The sequence below is a fragment of the Malurus melanocephalus genome, unplaced genomic scaffold (assembly GCF_030028575.1).
Source record: "Malurus melanocephalus ecotype Western Australia unplaced genomic scaffold, MMel_1.1 scaffold_33, whole genome shotgun sequence".
Classification (NCBI taxonomy): Eukaryota; Metazoa; Chordata; class Aves; order Passeriformes; family Maluridae; genus Malurus; species Malurus melanocephalus.
Window position 1 is genome coordinate 2665328 of NW_026623265.1, and position 20829 is coordinate 2686156.

Below are 20829 nucleotides of genomic sequence, written 5' to 3' on the forward strand. Positions count from 1 at the left end.
GAAACTGCTCCAGTGTGAGTTCCTTCCATGTGATGCAGTCCTTCAGAGCAGACAGCTCCAGTGTGGGTTCCACACAGGGTCCTAAGGCCTATCAGAAAACCTGCTTCAGCATGGGCCMTTCCATGGGGCCACAGGTTCTGMCAGGAGCCTGCTCCAGCATGGGCTTCCCACRGGGTCWCAGACTCGTTTGGGCATCCACCGTTCTGCAGTGACATCATCTGCAGGCTGCAGGTGCATATGTGCTCCACCATGGATCCTCATGGGCTGCAAGRACACATCCTGCCTCACTGTGGTCTTCACCAGAGGTTGCAGGGGAATCTCAGCTCCAGCATCTGARGCACCTCCTCCTGCTCCTTCACTGACCTTGGTGCAAGCAGAGCTGCTCCTCTCACATATTCTTACTCCTCTCTTCGGCTGAAGCTGCTGGTTCTTGGTTTCTCTTCCCCCTTCTGAAGTATATTGTTGACTCAGAGGTGCTACTGCTCTTACTGACAAGCTCAGCACTGGCTCTGTCAGACATGGGGAAGCTCATAGCAGCTTCTGACAGAAGCAAACCCTGTAGCCCACAAACACCCAAAACAGCCTGTACATATATTCATAGAAGCATAAACACTGCAACCAGCCAGATACTGTCCAGGGGAAAGAGGCTAGAAGAAAGCAATCATTGTGCACAATACAACTATTTCAGTATTGTACTGTACTGAATAACTGCTGACTGAGTATAAAATCATGTTTAACATATAGACATTTAAAGTTAATACTGACTGGATCTTGATGGGGTAGACTTTTTGCTATATCAATGCTGGAATAGTACTGTCAATTAAAATTCACTCATCATAACCAAAGATACTTGGACGTATTATGAATAATGGAAATAGATAATGTGGCAAAAAATACTATACCTCTTCCATATCATAGCCTACAGGACACTTTTGAAACACAAAATTTAAAAAAATATAGCCATCTGAATGCAAAAGGTTAAATCACTTATTCTGGATGGATTCTATATACTACTTTGATACATACCAATAAAAGTCAGAGCAGTTTAGAAAGTTAGCAGACTGTCCATACCACCTATAATCTTTTAGCTGTGAGCTTTCCAATGGGAGCCACAATTATTAGCATAAATTAAACTTTCAGAACAGTCATGATAATACACAGGTTAAAAGTTCTCAACTTAAAAAAAAAAAAAAAGGCAAAACCAAAAGACTGTATGCTTTAYCAAAAAGCTGAGCACTTAATCCTAGAACTTGTGAAAGATAGGTGAAATTCTTAACAGATAATATTAACATACCACATAGAAACATAAAGCTGTCACTTACCACCAGTTACATGGACAGTAAGACCAGGAATCTAACAATCTGTATTTTAACTTCATTTAGAATTCAGGCCATGTAACAATTTACCCAATGATAGAGAATAAGTATGGTGATCTCACATATCTTTGCAGAATAAAGGAATTGACAGAGATGCCRGTCCTCTATTTGTACACTTACTAAGCAAGCTAAGAAAGGAAGGATTGTTTTATGTTCTTGGAGAAGGAAGCATTTYGTATGTACACAAACTGAAGTGATAAAATAACCATCCATTAGAACTTATTCATATGAGCATGAAAGTCACAGAGGATGTCTAAGAGAGAAATTTTCACTGAATGAATGGTAGTGATAAAAGAGGCCAGAATCACGCATTTGGAAATAGAACTCTAAGTATTCTTCCTGTTTACATACCAACTGAAAGAGAAAAAAAGAGCTTACAAACTGAGTTTCATGATGACCATCTACAATTTAAGAGCATTTTTTTCCAAATAATCTTCACTGTATAGTCAGACCTGAATCTATTGTATTTATTATATTCAGTATTATTTTTGCTACAGGGCAAAGAACTCTGAAGTGACTTTTTGCATACTGCCAAGTGAATGATGTATTTCAATTCAGAATCATTATAATCTCCCTAGAATTCTGTTAATATATTTTTTACTTCAGGCACACTGATACCCTAATTTCTTAAATTATTTAGCAATTCATTAGATGAAGAATAAAGGCATAAACACACTAAAGAATTATTTCTGTAGAAAATAAGATGTTCTGGACAGGGAGAAAGAGGTAGCCAGTTCTCTGGTTTGGAATTGAGGTCAGTAGGCAGTAATTAAGACTGACAAAGATAAGGAAGTAACAGTTTATAAGAGCAAAACATTCTCCATTGAATACCATAGTTTTACTGCACATATTTGTCTTCTAATATTTTCTCATATCACCATGTATCAAATGGGTACTCAAGTACTGGGCCTCCAGAAATGATTTAAACTATTTCCCAAAGAATAATTATTACAAAGAAACTAAGATTCCTTCAATCTAAGGAGACTGAATGCTATTACAGCTCAACAGGCCTGACACAAAACTMGGGAGCTTGGAATAGCTCATATTTTTCTAGTACTGCAGTTAAGATATACCAGAAAAAAATCAGTTTGGTCTCACTCCTTTCTAGTTTTCTCAGCAATTGTAATACATCATTAAAGCCTTTAAATGAGCAGACACTGACTTAGCATATAKTCTTCCTGGATTGTAGCTGGGCAATATGTCTATGTTGCAAATGCAATCTTCAGCCTGAACAAAATCAGTAGATGGAAACATGCCAGAAAATACATTTTACTGAGGCACCGATTCAAATTTTTGCTTAAATTTTTAATCTTAAAACCGTCCTTTAAATATAGGGACTATGAAGTTATGTATTTGAACATTTAAGATTGACATATTTGAGATTGCAAGAGAATGAAATAAAATAGCACAGAGCCTCTGTTTATCTGATTGAAGTGAATTCTACCTTACTGTATATTCTGTACAAGTAAAACAAASAGACACTTTTTAGAATGCATTTGCCTGAAGTTAAATTGTGTCTGTCTTCCACATATTTTTATAAATCGAAGTCTTTGGATTAATTAAGATAGGGCTTCAGCTTCTTCAGCTGGTTTAACTGATCTAAACACTTCTTGATGAACTGCAGTACCATTTCCATCTACCAGGAGATGCTCTCATTTCCTTCCTCAGGCTCATCTTTTCTTACAGTTTTCTTTTTCTTATTCTGACTGGATCATATTTCCTGATCCACCCACCCAGTCTCAAACATCACAATGCTCCCATCTCCACAAAGGGGTAGTAGGAATGCAATTTGTAACACAAAGGAAGACTAGGCTTCTGTTAAATCTCAAATTCTTTCCTAAGACAAGTGAAAAGATTTGAGGAAAAAAAAAAAAAAAAAAAAAAAAAAAAAAAAAAAAAAAAAAAAAAAAAAAAAAAAAAAAAAAAAAAAAAAAAAAGAAAAAAAAAAAAGAAAGACTGCATCATGTAGATAGAAAACATTCTTTTTATACTACTGGTCTCAGCAGTGATAACCTTTATCAAAACCAGTACAGTCCAACAGTTTGAGTGTCATGGCCACTGTACATTCATGCAGAGATATAGAAGCTATGTATAGAACAAGGAAAGGGCTTAAATATAACAGCAGTAACTCTTTAAGCAAAAATTTAGACATTCTTGAAAATAACCTGCATAGGATTACCTGTCAGTGACAGGACCCAGGTAAGAGTCATGCATTCAGGTAGAGTTGCAAAGCTGGAGTTTGGTCTCCAGTCTGCTGCTGAATCTAAACACTAAAACAAACAAAAAAATCAACTATAGCTGGGGAAACTACCTCTGGAGGTAAAGTAGGAATTTACATTTGTGCAGCTTTAATTAAAATTTAAAAAGAGACAGTACAGTGGAGATTAAMCATCTGATCAAAAGGGAACTTGCAGTCTATATGGAGCTGTTCAAGTGATTGCATGGGAAGATTATGGTATTTTCAGCTCTTGAGGACAGTCAGGCATGAAACAACTTTCCCAGGGCCATATAGTCTCCACTGCTGAAGGGTAAGACCAGATCACATGAACACCTAAGCACCATGCTATGACCTTGCGTGGAGAAAGACATTGGTTTAAAAGGCATACTAATATCCCTTTAATCTGAATTATTTTAGGATTTTAAGCTAAATAAACCAAGTTTTATCTTATGCCAAACCTTACTGTGGTAATTTTAAATAAGCCTTTAACATAGCAGATACGACAAGATAAAATTGTTTTCAAATGTCAATGAAAGCATTTGAGTATAGGGCGGAACATATGTGAGGATTCATATTCTCAAAAGTACACACCAACAACACACATAAGATGCCCAAATATATTTTTTATTTAACTCTTAAAAAGTATGTTACTCTTTAGAAAAATGACAGCCTAAGAAATCTCAATACAGATTAAAGTATATCAAATCCTGCATATACCTAATTCTGATGTTTACTTAAACATCAATGCCATCAAACCCAGCATGATATGACTTCTGAAGTCAGTAGCAATGAGGTATCAGGACAGAAGAAACCCTTAAAATAAAGATGAGCTTCAAAGCCTTTGAGCCAAGCAGAGCCAGAGTTCCAGAACACATCCATGAACCATGAAATCTTTCTAACCTTTTTGAACTTCATTTGCTGCCAAAAATACATGAGTGTTATAACAAAGAAACACAAGCATCTCAGTGGACAGTTACAAACTGGTAGGCCAGTTCATCAGTTCAAAGCAGACAAGAGTACAGCACTGTTCTAAAACTGACAAAATAGAGCTTGGGGCAGAAGGGCTGACAGACTAGCATGAACCAATTAAGCTATTTCCCTCAATCTCTAGACAGAAGAAAAAAGAAGCAAGCTCCTCATCGTAGGATGGTAAGATACCTACTTTTTGCACGCTTGGTAAAGTTCTCAGTGTTAGTGCATGAAAAAGTTACTGGATGTTTATTTCTGGATGTGCACAGGGGTGAGGTTACCATAACTATGTGCCAGCAGTACAACTGCATTCATTAATGTGTTTCATATGCGAAGTATTAGCTGAAAATATTCAGCCTTAAATAGCTGGAAATGCATTTTTATTAGTATCTCTATAACCATGTCTTTCCCTTGTTAAACACAGTAGTTTGTGTGTTTTGTTTTTACTCAGTGGCAAAAGCCATCTACTCCACTTAGTCTTAGGGATCACAGTAGGAAAGATACCTCCCATCTATCATTGGCCCCTTCAAGATTTCTGGCATATCTTGATCCAGGAGAACGAGCAATGAAATCCTCATGGTGGGGATAATAAATAGGGATAATTGTGCTGGTGAGAAGGCTCAAGTGGGACATTAATGGTGACAAAGTTTACTTTAAAGGTGCAAGAGTCTAATCAGCTAAAAGTGAGTCCTATTTCAAATGTAGCATATGTCCTAGAAGCAAACTAGACACTGAATGTTGTCTTYGTTACTTTTTAGGAGTGTAAACACTACCTTATGTTCTCAAGTAAGAAGACACTAATCAGACTTAGATGCAGACWCTCAAGCAAATGGAATGATAACTCACAAGATACTCAGTTTCATGCTAAACGAGAATATGTAAACACCCAAATGAGTCACCAATTCAGATAGTACCAGACACCCCGTATGGATTGTCACAACGCAGCACCATAGCAGCATTTTGATTTAAGGCAAAGTCTCGCTGCTCATCCCATCACATTTTACTGAATGGTGGTAGCATTAGCAGCACTGTGATTTACTCTCTGCTTTCAATGGGTCTAGGTCCAGTTTTGGTTTCCCCACATCATTCTCTTCATTAGGAAAGGTCTTGTAATTGGCAAGGATGTTTTCCACCAAGAATCGAGCAGCTTCRTCTATGTTGATGTTGTCCTAAAAATGTTGAAAGCAAAGAAGTCAGTGATTTTTTGAAACAGCCACACATTCATTTTAAAAAGCTGTCCAAAAAGAAACTCTGATCAGCAAGACACAAACAGTTTAGATGCAAGAAGTCATTGCTCACAATTGTTTTTTTTTCTGAAAAACATTAGCAGAATGGGTGAGTAATTTTGTCTCTAACCTTATTACAAACTGAATATTGACTCTAATCTAGTAGACAGCCAGGGGAATAAGCGTCACCTGCATTTGGAAGATTCACAAAYGCCAAACTACATTTCTGCATCAGGAAAGATCCTAGGCAATTACAAAATTTGTGGTATTGTCCTACCTTTTAGGTCCTTTTTCTGTTTCTAATGGAGTTTGGATGTACTTATTTTATGTAAAAGGATCTTTTCTATGAGCCTCAAAACCAATGCATGCATGCATATTTCCCACTGCCTCATCTAGCCACTCTACATATTCTTGTGCGTGCTTTGAAAAGTAGCTTTACATACTCTCTAAAGAACGTATGGAGGATWCTTAATGAGGTACTTTGTCAGAATTTTTCATTTTCTGACGTTCTAAGCTAGCTTAGTGCCAAGGAGTCTCTGGCCACAGGTTTGACCTGGCTGGGCCRTCTATTAGCTCACCATAGGGCTGCTGTGTTTGGAATTGCTCATCTTTGGTTCCAAAGGAAATACCAATCCATGACTAGACTTAAGATTCAATTATCAGTTCCAACCGGAAGGCAAAAGCAGATTAATAGGATATCCAGGTGRGGAAGACTTAACACCATAAACTGTTTTGGTATGGTTATAAAACAATAAARCCATCCTAAATTTTTGCTATTTTAACTACAACTTTTCAGAGTCCTAACCAAGTCATTTCCTAAGCTAAAACTTTTGTCTGGATTTTTCTTTACCCCAAGAATCTTGTTTTACATTGTCCTGTCTTAAATGCCACCTAAAATGCAAGCGGGCACTAGAATTTTTGCATTAGATTTTGTTCCAATGTTACTTGCATTTATTTTTAAACCATAATGCAATTTATACATAGCAGTGTTACAGGCAGGTAAAGCTTCAAATGAAACTTATAACAAGGCAGAACACTGGTATTCTTTTTGAGTACCAAGAGCCTTATAAATTAAGTTTTTAGCAACAGATGGGGGAGTTTCAGAATATTTTTTTCAAAGCAAATTGTTAGCTAATTTAACTAATTCATTTTACTGTCTGTCCTCTTGAAGTAATCAAAAAGCAACTCATTACTTTGTTTCTTATWTTCTTCTTAGAGACTCTTTGCTTTTTAAGAGTTGTCTAAACATCGTTGCATAACACTTCAGCAGCAGCAGTTAAAGGAAGTCGGCAAGCTAAGGGAAAAGTGGGACCTTGAGGCTTATCTTACTTTATAAAGTAAAGTAAGTACTTTATAAAGTAAAGTTTGGCTGATAAATCAAACCAGTTATCTGGTCTGTCAGCCACATTGTCCTCATCTGGAGCTTTCCTTCATTTTAAGAATCAGTTGAGCTTTATAGAAATACTGGATTTCACTTCCAACTAAGCTGCTGGCAGTTAAATAGGTGCATTGACAAAAAGTCTGTAGACTAAAACTGTACAATAAACAAAATTACTCAAAGTTAACTGAATGAAGCAGCTGTCTTTCTTGAATTACTACACAAAACAATTTGCTTTTCTCTAGTTCAGTCTTGACRTTCCCTGATAAAATAGAAAAGTACTTTGACAACACTGTGGGTAGGTAGTAATGAGGAAGCAAATAGCTTGTTCACTTCAAATCTTGCCATTTCTTACATATAACAGTGAAGACAGAAAATGCAATTTATAAACCTGCACCTAAAGATCACCTGTATCTTTTGGATAGCTTGATYACCATTTAGTAACATTAACATCTAAAGAATTACTGATCTTCATGCATGTAGGATGAAAAAACTTAYCAAACTCAGATAATCAAGGTTTCCAGATAGTTTCAAGGTTCTCTATATTTAAGATAAAATTTAATCTAAACCAAATTTGCTTCATCTTTCTCAGGAGTGAAGCTGGCCTGCACATCACTTCAAACTTCTACTGAACACTGTTACTTCCTAAACTTGATAACTTTATTTCCTACATGATTGTATCCATTCCTTCTTATGCCATTATTCAAAAAATAAAAAAAACATTTTTCTATTATGCTCACCTTGGCAGATGTTTCAAACCATCCAACAAAGCCACCTTCTCTGCAGAACTGGTCCATTTGAGATGGATTCTGGCTGCCATCTTTCTTCTGGTCACATTTGTTTGCAAGAAGAACAGCAGGGATGGGGCTGCCATTGGGAAGTAGTACTTTACTGTCCAAATCATGCTTCCATTTTGAAACAGCCTCAAAAGTAGAGCCTCTTGTGACRTCGAAGACCACAAAAGCACCAACTGCCTCCTTATAGTATACTCTGGTCATATTTCCAAAGCGCTCCTGGCCTGAAAGAGAAGACAGTGACAGAGTATATTTTGTATTCATTGTACATGGATTGCTGTACCAGCTTAGCTCATAGAAGTTTGGCATTTGGGTCTAGTCACCTTGTTCATAAAACATTGCCTTCTTTCTCATGTAAGTTCACTSTAACAGCTATTATGTATATTACATATGACAAGTCAGATGCTAAAAGTTTRTGATCCCAACTACTACTTGGAATTTTTCTTAAACTTATTTGTTGGGTAGAGCTCTTTGAGAAGTAAGGCCTAAAAACACTACCAGCACAGCTATACATAAATCATTATTTCATCAAAGAATATTAAGGCTTATATCTAAACCTAGTTGCTTCAGCTAAAGACTTAAGCAAACTCAGCYTTTTGCTGAATAGTGAGCAACAAGGGGTTTTGCAAGCTTCAAGGCTAAGAGCCTTCAAAGCATCATTGGAAGAAGTCACTTATATTATCGATTTTTCCTTAGGAACAAGTTCAAAAGGAGTTGCCAGTTTACAGTTCTGGCTAAATCTGTTACCWTTTACTTCATTTTTAAAGCCTAAGATTTTCTCTGAATTAATTTTCAACTACAGAAGTTCTACAGCAATCCCAGAATTTAAAAAAAGAATAGCTAAAGTACAGTTATTCACAACAAAAATCCAGGGGAAAAAAAAAATTGCCCATGGCAGAGTAAACTAAAAAAAAAACTTTTTAAGTACAACTACTGCAGCCAGAACACTTGAAATACAGAATTAGAGTGTGCCAGTTCAGTTATTCTTTTCTTTGGAAGGTCAGACCATCACGATGTGTTTACATTTGAGTGTGTATAGCAGTATCAAGTCCTAGCACTCGTTCTGGAAGTCTGGGCTACTAAAATAGCTTCCTGCATTGTTTGGAAGTCTTCATTGAGAAAAGCAGTCCCTGCACTCTGATTTAGATTTACAGTGTATTATCACTTCAGCATTTATCATTTAGTATATATGAGGTTTTAGAATACATAAAGAAAGAGCTGCATTTGGAAACCTAGATGTCCTCCATTTATGAAACTTCAAGTCCACCTTTGATTAGCAAGGACAAACAGATACAAGGAGTACTGGATGTATTATCTTCTCATGAGGAGACAGAAGTTCAATAGATGAAAGAAGGTGACAAGAGATCCTGCTTAGCAGTGTGCCTCCCTAGCTGAATTGCCTCCTTTTAATGTCAGTCCTTCACAGTATCATTAGCTCATTCCCCAGACATTTTCAGAAAAGGTTGCCTAAGCAGCTGTTAGAATTGCCTGAAAACAGAAGCAGCCACAGTGAAGCTCCAGAGAATTATAGAGAAGCTGACTTTATTTCTGTCCCACTTTAAACTATGATGCTGCATAAAATAGCATTACTACCCAGCATATTCTTCAGAATGGAAATAACACATTAATTTTTTCACTACTAGCTGATTATCTTGYGTAAGAACAAGCAGGATCCAAGAAGAAAGATCTTATCTCCATATTCAAAACTCAAGTTTTGAAGCAGCATTTATGCCAGGCAGCAAGCCAGGTACCAAGCCTGCATCTCTGTGATGTCTCTGGAAAAGCCACTTTGCTAATACAATTCTCCTAAACAGAGTACRCAAGTAACTCATATTATCTCCCTAAGCTGGACTCTTAGGCCTAACAGAGGATTTTAGAATAGACTTACTACAAATTGGACCATTGCCTACTGTTTCCCCAAATCAAATACCATTATGAAAGTTAGATGAGAAGACTTTTACTACTTCTGCAAGTCAGTGATGTCACATTTAAAGAAACTTTACCCTTAAAATGGAGGGATTTTGGTTTGGGGAGTTTTGGTGTTTGGGTTTTGGGGTTTTAACAGAGTTCCACACTGTCAAATTCAGTTACATTAAGCCAACCACYGCATAGGGCACCCTACAGGCTATGAGGAGCTCCTTCTCAGCTTCCCCATTTGTTTAGCTGCCAGTTCCACCAGCCTTTCCTGCCACATGGGAACACCTTGGACAATGCTAAAGTACTGACTCCAATGTCCTAGTCAGACAGATATCCCTCCACGCCATAGGACAGGTCCACAAAACTAACAGTGTAATCTCAAGGTCTAAAATGCCTATACCGACCTCAGTATTCCACAAAAATAGTTCTTCAAGTCAACCCTGAAATGGTCCAGAATTGACCACTTGTCATTATTTACATGAGACATAAATCTGAAGCAGCAAGGAAAACAGTCCATTAGTCCTCCCCATTCAGTTGCTGGAGAKATAGGAGGCTTCCAGGCTTTACTTGAGGCTGTTTTTACAAACACTTGATGAACATTTGTGTAAGAAAATTACGTTGTATTGATTAGTTGTAGGAAGGGTTGCTAGACTGTTGCCAGCAAGGAGTAGACACAGCATAATCACCTCAAATGAAAACTAAGTTATTTAGGAATTGCAGAAAAGATAATCAGGCAGTTACCATTTTTCAGAAAGCTCTGTGTGTGTAAACATGGCTGCAATCACTAAGCACAGTGAAGGACATTACCACTGACTGAATCCCTTCCTGCCTATTGCTCTCCTATCCAAAAAAAAGCTCTAAAGACAAAAATAGTTGGCAAGGTGACCATACTACCTTCCTATAGCAATAAACATAGCACATGCTGAGCTTCTTGTGGGGGATACAGAGCATTCTAGACAGCCTTTTGAAAATTTAACAGGACTTTCAGACAGAGCTTCTGCAGACACTTTTCTGCTTGCAAAAAATCCCCAAACCCTCATCCAGAAAAAGAAAGCATCATTCTCTTTGTTTTTAAAACTAAGTATCTCAACTTCTGCCACTCACAGTTCAGAGTTTTGTGATGTCATCCTTCCTCTGTTCAGCAGGATGTTTGCTGTAATCATTTCACCATGTGTGACAATAGTGTTGAGCAGTACACAAAGTGGATCATGCTCAGAGGAGAAAAAAGCTAAAAGTGATCAGATTAAACTGGATTTATAATCTCCAGTGCATATAATCTTAGAAAGAAGAGAGCAGGAATTTAATTAATTGCTTAGTACAGCAGTATAGAAAGGACATCACAAGATGAATCATTCTGGTAGGTCCAGTGACTCAGCATAAATCTATGATACCACATGTTGTGGTTTGGACTGCGCTGAAAGCCAAAAGCACTGCACCCACGACGTTCTCTCCTTCCCCCCCGCACCGGAGAGGGCAGAAGGGAGAGCAAAAGCCCAATTAACACGAAAATTTATGGCTTTCAGATAACRTAACATAATTGAGAGAAAGATACGTATGTGCTCCAGAGAATGGTCAGACAGGCTGAATAACTTAAGTTGCAAAACAGATTTATTACTACAAACTACTAAGAATACTACAGCACTGGGGAGGAGAACAGAGATAGGGACAAATTTACAAGGACAAGAAAAATAAAAACGGACATTTTAAGACACCTGTTATCCTTTCTGGGACCCGTCTCTTTCCAAGGTCCTCCCTCTCCACCCCCCCCCCCATGTTTTCCCCCACACACAGGGGACAGGAATGAAAGTCTAACATAGATCAAACTACTCATTACAGTTGTCGTCCAGCATCATAGGAGAAGTGTTCTTACAGCTCCAATCTGTGGAAGTTTTTTTTCCCAAGAACAGTCAGTGTATAACTGCTGGTGGCGAGGGAGTCTTTTTCTTTACCTCGTAGGAGAAAAGAATGTCCTTCAAGGCCAAACTGCATTGTTTCCGCAGCATAAGACCACTATCACAAACCCCTGGCAGAGCACAGCTTCTTCTAAGCATCCACTTACTTCAGACGTAGGGCGCGGGCATCTCCTCCTCCGCGCAGAGCACAATTTCTTCTTAGCATCAACTTGCTTCAAATGTCGTGGGGGGGGGGGCGGGCCAAGCCTCTTCCTCGTTTTTGGCTCCTGATCAGTTCAGTCCAGTCCTCAAAGGCCAGGTTTTCTTCCTTCAGAGCAAGGTCGCTCTCCTTTTCTATACAGGTCTCTCATTGATGAAATAGTCCTTTCGAGAACAACTTATTTCCTCCATGTCCAAGCACCACAGCACAGCACAGCACGCCAATCCCATCTTCTCCTTATTGTGATCTTTGGGTCTCCATTTTTCTTCTTACATCTCCTCACCCTCCTGCTCTGTCTTTCCCCAGTGCATGATACTAAAACTAAATGCTAACAACCTAAAACTACATGGCGGCTGCCCCTATCTTGTTTTGAATTCTTTAAGTACAAGACAATRWGTCATCACAGAGGGGTAACCAACCTGTGCAATTGGCCCAGGCCTGATGGGCAGCCTGTCCATCAMCCTCAGAGCCAYRATGGATTGGCTCTAAAACACAGGGGGTAGGGCTCCTTTTGCTGGAGAAGAAGGAGAAAGTTTCCAGAACCTCCTCACAGGAGCCATCTTTGTGGTTTCTTGRTCCCATACYCCCACCACCAAAAATCGGACCAAGTAAAACCATGACACCACAAAAGGATACTTTCTGTTTTAGAGGTTCRGGTATAAATGGGAAGCTAAGCTACAAGACATTCACAGGGATCAGAGGTTTTATTTGGAGGTATGGAAGTGACTTCACGCAATGCAAGGTTCTGCATTCTCAAACCACAAAATTTTCACATCRAAATGACTCAGCACATATTGTCACCATGTTTTCCAGTAATTGCAACAACCTTAAGTGAAATATTTCCACAATTACGTGCATCAGGAACTAATACAGTTCCCTACAGTAGCACCACAGGAAAAAAACTGAGTTTAAAACTGTATTAAAACTTGGGACTTATTCTCACTCCCCAGTTTGCATTGTAGTAGGGGTGGACTGTAAGTTTAAAACTACATGAAAAAAATTATAGCCAGGTTTTACATTAGAAGCTTTACATTTTTTCCTTTACTTTACTGTAAAAGATAAGTTATTATTGTAACCTTGCCCTGAAGTACATTTTGAAGAGTTTCTACATCAGTCTTTCCCAGCATAAGAGAGGAACATTAGCGTCCTGTTTGTTACAGCAGTGTGACTTGTGGCAGTTCTTGTGTATATTTAGTAAAAGATACCCTACACTTCTACCATTATTTCAACTCCTAACGCTTCCTACATGATGGGAATTAGGGCTAAAAAAAGCAATTTAAATGTACAAATGACTGCTGGATATGTACAATAATGGGTTTGTCAGGCTTCCTTCTCCCAGACTAATTACTATTTTCATGAGTTAATATGCAGTTTATACCAACTAACAAGAACATAAAGAGAGTATAAAGGGCCCATCTAGAAGAAATTTCACCAGCTGGTCTATTTTGCTATGAAGGTAAATGTTGGTTTACCCTGTCAATACCAATATGGTAGCAAGAGTTACCCTATCTTGTAAAAATCAAAGCTTTATCTTATCTGAAACCACACAACTTAAAACAGAGTTGTGTTAGTTACATTTAAAACCTTAATATCTCATCAAGAACACTGATGGACCACTGGATGAAGGTCTTCAAAGTTTCTCTTTCAGATGGGATTAACTGATCTGGAATCCTCCAGAAACTGAATCATTAATGAGGAAGAGATAGATGACCAAGAGTTATAGAAGTCTTACAACTGCAAAAATGAACAAGGAGTTTCTTCCATTAAAGTACTGCTAGTTCAAATCATCTTTAACAGGCTAATCAGCTCAATGAGAARCCAGAGCTCAAAATGTGACTTTAACAAGTTTGGCTGTCCCACRTCAAAAAACCTTAAACTACAGGTATATAGTCTAGACTGCAGTCACACAAAAGTCAGTGGACACCTAGCTGAAGAGTTTAACTCCCAAGTTGTTTGCTGTAACTGGAAGATCATTGCAATGAAACTCTGCGGTTATTTTTTTTTTCCTGAACCAAATATTAGAGTTGCTMAAAGTCTAACAAATATCAAAAAGTCCTCAGCTTATGAATAGAGTCAAGGTCCTCTCACCAATGTTGTCCTTCCAAATACTAAAGATGAGAATTCAAATAGTTGAAAAGGCAGTTTAAGTTTGACAGAAAGAAGGAATAAGCCACACAGGAAATTTTTAATCTATAAAACTAACACAAAAAGCATCCAGCAACAAGTGCAGCACTAATGAAAATGATCAACGGATCTAGTGAACCAAATTCAGTCAGCTTAAAATGCTAGTAGCTTCCTACTAGTGCATTTCATTCATTCTCATTTTCTATCAACWGTTACTATACACTGCAATGATCACAGGCATCACTGAATGCTTAAGTAAGCTATAGTGACTGATTGTAATAAATGATTTTTTAATCTGGAAATACTTGAAAAACCTCCTTGCATTGTGAGAAGGGTTCTCAGATCAACCATTTATCATGACCACTAATAGTCACTTAGGAAGAGGRCAGTCAGACTAACTCTGACTGCCAACACCACAGCCCTTAGGTTCTTGCTATCAACTGCTCTGACTTTATTGACCAGTGTGCAAGCACGGTCCCAGGATTTAAACTTCAGTGCCAAACTGCACAACTAAATCAATTCAATCCATTTCCAGGATCATGAGACATGTGCTTTTATTCAATGTAGATGGCAAAAAAGACCCATTGAACAATAAGTGAAAACTGGTTTGTTTTTATTTTTTTTCCAGGAAGAGCTGAGTGACAATTCCATATCTACAATTCCAACTCTCAGTAAATGTTATACAGTATGATAGATTTAAGCTAAAGAACCATCCAAAATGTCTGGGCACACAGCTCAATCCTCTAATTGAGTGTGAACTACTGTCACTTTCAAAACTCACCTGGGACCTTCAAGAGCCACAGGCAGGAACAGTCCACACTTTGGATGCCAGCTGGCACAATATGCTTAGCACAATACAGCAAATAGCCAGAACTGCCCTGAGGACGAATGTCCCAGTTCTCCAGATATCTAATGTACATTTTAGCATTACCATGGTCAGGGGTGARTTTACTGAGACTCCTTTTTAGAGAGATATATACATTACTGGCAAGTTACCACTGCTGACAGCTATCCCCCATCTCCCCAAACCAGCACATTTTGTCCCAGAACTGTCTTACTTAATTAGATTGGATATGTTATTTTGCAAGAAGTAGGTTAACCAAACCACTATCAATATTGCAGCTCACGTTCAAGAGTGTCTACCTGTTTTTTTCCCATGGATAGCAGCCATGAATTTAGAGTAGACAGACTCCAAGACTTAATACTAGGTGGCTCCTYACTCCTCATTCTTAATCATTTAAGCTGTAAGCATAAAGTTGCCACATATTAAAACCACAGAGGTGTTGAACTATACATTTATTTAATGACATCAACAAATTTGCAGATGACATTAAGCCAAGTGGTGCAGCTGACACAGCTGAAGGATGGGATGCCWTCCAGAGGGACCTGGACAAACTTGGGAAGTGGGCCCATGGGAATCTCATGAGGTTTAACAAAACCAAGTGCACAGTGCTGCACATGGGTTGGAATGCCAACACAGGCTGGGAGATGAACAGATTGAGCAACCCTGCTGAGAAGGACTTGGGGGTGCTGGTGGGTGAGAGGCAGAACATAACCCAGCAATGTGCACTGGCAGCCCAGACAGCCAGTTGTGTCTTGGGCTGCATCCAAAGGAGTGTGGCCAGCAGGACCAGGGAAGGGATCCTGCCTATCTACTTACTCCTGTGAGACSCCACCTGGAGTACTGCATCTACTGGCCAGAATAAAGGCCATGAAGATCATCAGATTGCTAGAACACCTCCCCTAWGAAGACAGGCTGAAAGAATTGTGATTGTTCAGCCTGCAGAAGACAAGGCTTCAGGGTGACCTGAAGGTACCAAAAGGGAGCCTGACAACAAAGATGGAGAGGGACTATTTACAAGAGCATGTCCTGACAGGACATGGGGAAATTGTTTTAAACTGAGGCTAGGTTTAGATAAGTATTAGGAAGAAATTCTTTACTGTGAGGGGGGTGAGGCACCGGAACAGGTTGCCTAGAGAAGATGTGGATGTCCCATCCCTGGWAATGATCAAAGGCCAASTTGGATGGGGCTCTGAGCAACCTCATCTAGTTCCATGGCAGCAGAGTTGGAACTGAATGATCTTTGAAGTTCTTTCCAGCCCAAGCAAYTCTGTAATTCTATGACATTAGCAGCTCTAGTAGATGTTAGAAACCCGAAAGTGTTAAAGTACATCTAGCTCAACTTTTACTTTCCACCGCTGTGAAAAAGTGGTATTTGTGGTTCTGGTGACAAACACAGAGAGGCTAAAAAGCAAGAAYTACTAGAATATTACATCTTCCTCTATCAGACAAGCACTCAAAATAGCTTCATTGACTGCAGTGCTTAGAGTTTATAACAAACAAAAGAAGCCTCAATTACAACTGCTACTGTCCTTTCTATGGGTGATATGGCTAAGTTAACTGACCACTGAGTGGACCTCTTCCCAACACTGACCCTTTTACAAATGCTTCAGAATTGTCTTCAGGGCAAAAGCCAGTTAGTCCCTGTTCAACCGACTCACACTTTATTGCAAGAGACAACCTTTGCTACTCTGGTTATGTCGATATTAGGAAGTTGTGTCATTACACARTATGCATGAGAGCCTCTGTAGTCATTGAAAAGTTACTGAAGAACGTACAGCAGTATTTTGACTGTTTAGATCTTATCACAAAGTGTTTCCACATGTTCATAGAAGTCCCTCTATTATTCTGAAATGGTAGGAAGCAGTCTGCTTTTAAGTTCCATTGCACAACACAGCCAGTTTCTCACCTAACAATTTGCTAACTACATGCAATTTCAAAATCAGTGACTAGTCTTTCTATTCACTGTTTGCTATCATTATACTTTAACACAGGGCAATACTGTTCACTACCAGTGAAACAGCAGGAGCCCTGAGAGGGCAAACCCTCAGAAGTCAGACACCTGGCTTCCACCAGGAACTATGATCACATCTAGCAACCCAACAGAAAAAGCATGCCATTCTCTCTCACAGAGATAAAAAGTTTTCCCTCAGTTACACAGCTCTCACTGGGAATTTCAGAGCAAGAATGAAACTTTTCAGTGCTGCCTGAAGTTTCAGGCTAATCTAATAATTTAATTGTCCTTTTCTGTCTTTAAGAAGTTTGGAGGCAATACCCTGCACTTAGAATTCAATGGGTTTTGTCCAACAACACATGTGTTTTATGTAGCAGTACAACAGTCATGTTTGTGTAATAAAGTTCCTCCTATTTTGCTTCCATCTTTGCTAAACAGCAAGTGAAAGAAAAAGTCCCTGTTTAAGCACTAGATTTCAATCCCCAGAAAATCAGAGTACAACCAAGCTAAACAATTTCTAACCAGCTGTCAAATGCAGCGTGTATGAAACAACTCTCCTGCATTAGTATTCAAAAAAGGTTGACATATTCCAATTAGTGCCAGCAACAGTATGAATTAGTACTTCTTACCTTGCTTTAACAAAACTTACCCAAACAAGTAATCCACCAGAGTTAAGGGATTTCATGCCTGACACATTCTGATCCATATCCTTTGGCACGCTGCCATGCAGCCAGAGATGCACTGCGTACTTAGCAGTGATGCTGTGTGGCACTACAGCATTTTGCAGCACACAGGAGAACAATTCTAAAGTCAGTTTGTCTCCAGAAAAACTTTATCACGAGACTGAAAAAATGTTAATCTCTAAAATGGTCGATGTGTCATGGCACATTGTGTGTGATTGGAATTTTGTATCAAATAGCTGCCAGGTTGCTCTACCTAGCACTCTAGCCTGGGACCATTTAAAGAACAAGCTCTTTGTAGAGACATTCAGGGGCTACTTTTCAACCCWTTATTTGAAAAGCTGCTAAAATCCATATAACAAGAATGTTTGTTTTCATTACCTGCTAATGTAGAAGTCACTGCTATTGAAAACTTGCTAGCCTTCTCTAGACTGTAACACATTTATTTCTAAGCAAGATCTATAAAGCCCTGAAATCCCATCATTTTTTCAAAGCATAATCTCACCCCATTTATCCTCTTCTTGTGTCTCCATGGCCAGAAGAGATATTTCAATATTGAACATTGTACCACAGGTAGCTTGAGAAGCATGCTGTGCTCTGTAGTCCCTGCTTATTACTGGTCATGCTAGCTTTAACACCTGCAGGATTTTAATAAGAGTTATTCCTATAGTTTCATGCAAAATATAAATAGATATTCCCTTGCTACAAATCACTTCTTTCTAACACAGCACATCACATTTCTGATTTCTGAACCTCTGAAGCAAGTATTTGGAGGGAACCRTATACAGCAGACTACAAAATCAAAGCAATGGTTACCACTGGAATTCATAGAAGGTATCTCTGATAGCTGYGAGACTGAACCCAGTAGTCTCTCACAAGTGAGAGGAAGAATTTTATTTTTTACAGCATGCCAGTGCCTTTTCTGGAACTGGGCAGCTAAGATTATTTTCTTTCCTTTATGTCATAAGTTGAGGATTACCACATTAGAGCACTTGCCACCTCAAACTGTTCTTGTGGATTCGCACTTYGGTAACACCCTGTCTAATGTGCGCGTAAAGAAAACCAAACCGGTAAGAGACAAAGTGAAGATGTAAATAAGGTTAAGCACCAAGACTCTGAAGCTGCAACTTCTGAAGATGCAAGAATAGTTAATAAAGCTTGATTTACATTCATGCAAACACTATACATTGAGAGAGAAGTGTATATTCAATACTGTCTGTGCCAGTTTGTCCCTGAAGGGCAATGTACTTGACTTGTCAAACCAGCTTAATTTCTGACTACCTGAGTCAGTATTACATGAAAGGCAAGAATTTAGTTAATACTTGCCTTTAGAAAAGTGGGTGATCCATGTAAGGTTTATTTTTGCAAAGCTTTCTAGTTTATTTTATAAACTAATTCAAAAATTAGTTATGTTGAGGGCTATATATTATTTTCCCTCTTGTCTACTGTATTGTACATAAGAATTTAGATATTGATTACCTTAAAGGTGGATTTCCCCTGCCCATTTGATGCATACACATCCAGCAATCCTTTGTCCTCTGTATCAGAGTACTAGGAAAACATTTTTATTGTGCTCTTGTAGAAAACATAAAACTTCTGAGCAACTGCTATATGACACCTGTTCGAAAATAAGGTTGAAGAACCATCTATTCCATAGTGAATGGAAGCTGAAGCACTAAGTACATTTCCATTGTTGACAGAAACTTAGAGTACCTGTAAGATAAATATATTGAACTTTCTTTTAAGGCTGTACAAGATCAGGTGGTCTTTTAGGATCACATCATTGACCTCATTTCTCCTAGAACACCTTGAAATGCCTATGAGCAAATTCTAAGCTTATTTCCAAGACATTCAAAGAACAACTGTCTCAATTCTCCCATTTCACTGAACAGTCCTGCCTTGCRTAACCAAAATGATCACACTAGACTACTACACCAAGATAGTAACATTTCCCATATGCTTATGGAATTCTATCAACACACTATTTAGGCTTAATCCAAGCTACCATGTACAGTACTTAGAGTAGCTATATAACACAGAAGTAAGCAAAAGAACCTTTGCTAGTTCCCTACTGATAAAACATGGAAATTCCTTCATCGGACCAACAATCATACCTCCCTTGATAAAATTTAATTAAGACTGTACTTAAACAGAATTTCTCAAAAAAGAAAACATCCAGAATCTGTTTGTATTCAGAGATGTATGAAAGCTGGAAAAACACCAAAACCCCAAGTTTAAGACATTCAGAACTYATTTGGATAGTTAGCTGTAGCTTCAAGCACAGCAAGTCATTCTCAACTGAAAGTTCATAACTCTAATCCAGCTATTCCAGAAGAGTCAWAAGAAAGGACACCCACACAAGATTTCCCACAGAGGGGTGGTTTCTAGAAGGAAACAAACTACATCTTCAGTTCTGATTCTCTCCTCTACTGCCTCTGTGTTCAAAATCTTTCTAAATGAGCAGGCATTCTACCTCCCCTCCCCAAACTGTATCTACTAGTCTTGTATGTCTCTAGTAAGCACAATCTTTAAGTAAAATGTCTCTCATGAGATTTGTATTTAAACATGTGACCAGGAAGCAGCCAGAAATGAAGTCTTTTGTATCTCCATAAGTTTGTAAACGTAATCACATAGAAGATTCTCCAGCCCTGATTGGGAGTTCCTGGAACCTGCCTCAGTGATTAGCAAAATGATAGCACTCCTACCTCCACATGAGCAGCAGCTGCTCCTGGAACCTCCATCATCATATAAACTAGGAAAAAAAACCTGAGAAAAGTTACCAGTGTTTGAAAAAACTCTGAGCTTCAAGTTCTGCACACATTTCTGAGGTGGTTATTTATGTGCACATTCCTTACTCTTTAAGAATATTTACAGCGGTGAGAAAAAAATCCCCCCATTTGGGGGCAGGTTACACCTGGATTGTCTTGCCTCCACCACATGCTCACTTGTACCAGGCCCACAGCCAAGCAATTTTTTCACGGTTTCTTTGCAAGAGTTGCCAATTTAATCCCTTCAATATACACAGTGGCTAAGGACAAGTTGTTACAAAATTATCTTGACTACTTTTGGAGCCTGCTGCCTTCAAGCTCTTCMTACTCAGGATAGACTTCTATGCAAAACAATTGAAGTATACATGCGTTTGGCACAGAGCCAGGTATGGATTTGGAACAGCAGATATTTTCCAATAGTTTCCCTATAGACTTTCGAGGATGCATTACCTTTACTTAACACTTGCTTTTG

The 20829-nt window shown here is 38.6% G+C and overlaps 1 protein-coding gene across 1 annotated transcript in view; it reads right to left on the minus strand.

The window, feature by feature from the left end:
* Positions 1-3245: 3245 nt before the first annotated feature.
* RAB32 (RAB32, member RAS oncogene family) overlaps positions 3246-20829 on the minus strand; it is a 22726-nt gene continuing 5142 nt past the window's right edge. The window contains exons 2-3 of the mRNA XM_057364007.1: positions 7908-8185; positions 3246-5732 (exon numbers count right to left, since the gene is read on the minus strand). Of these exons, the coding sequence (XP_057219990.1) occupies positions 5583-5732; positions 7908-8185 (428 nt within the window). The 3' untranslated portion in view covers positions 3246-5582. The remainder of the gene's footprint in view (positions 5733-7907; positions 8186-20829) is intronic.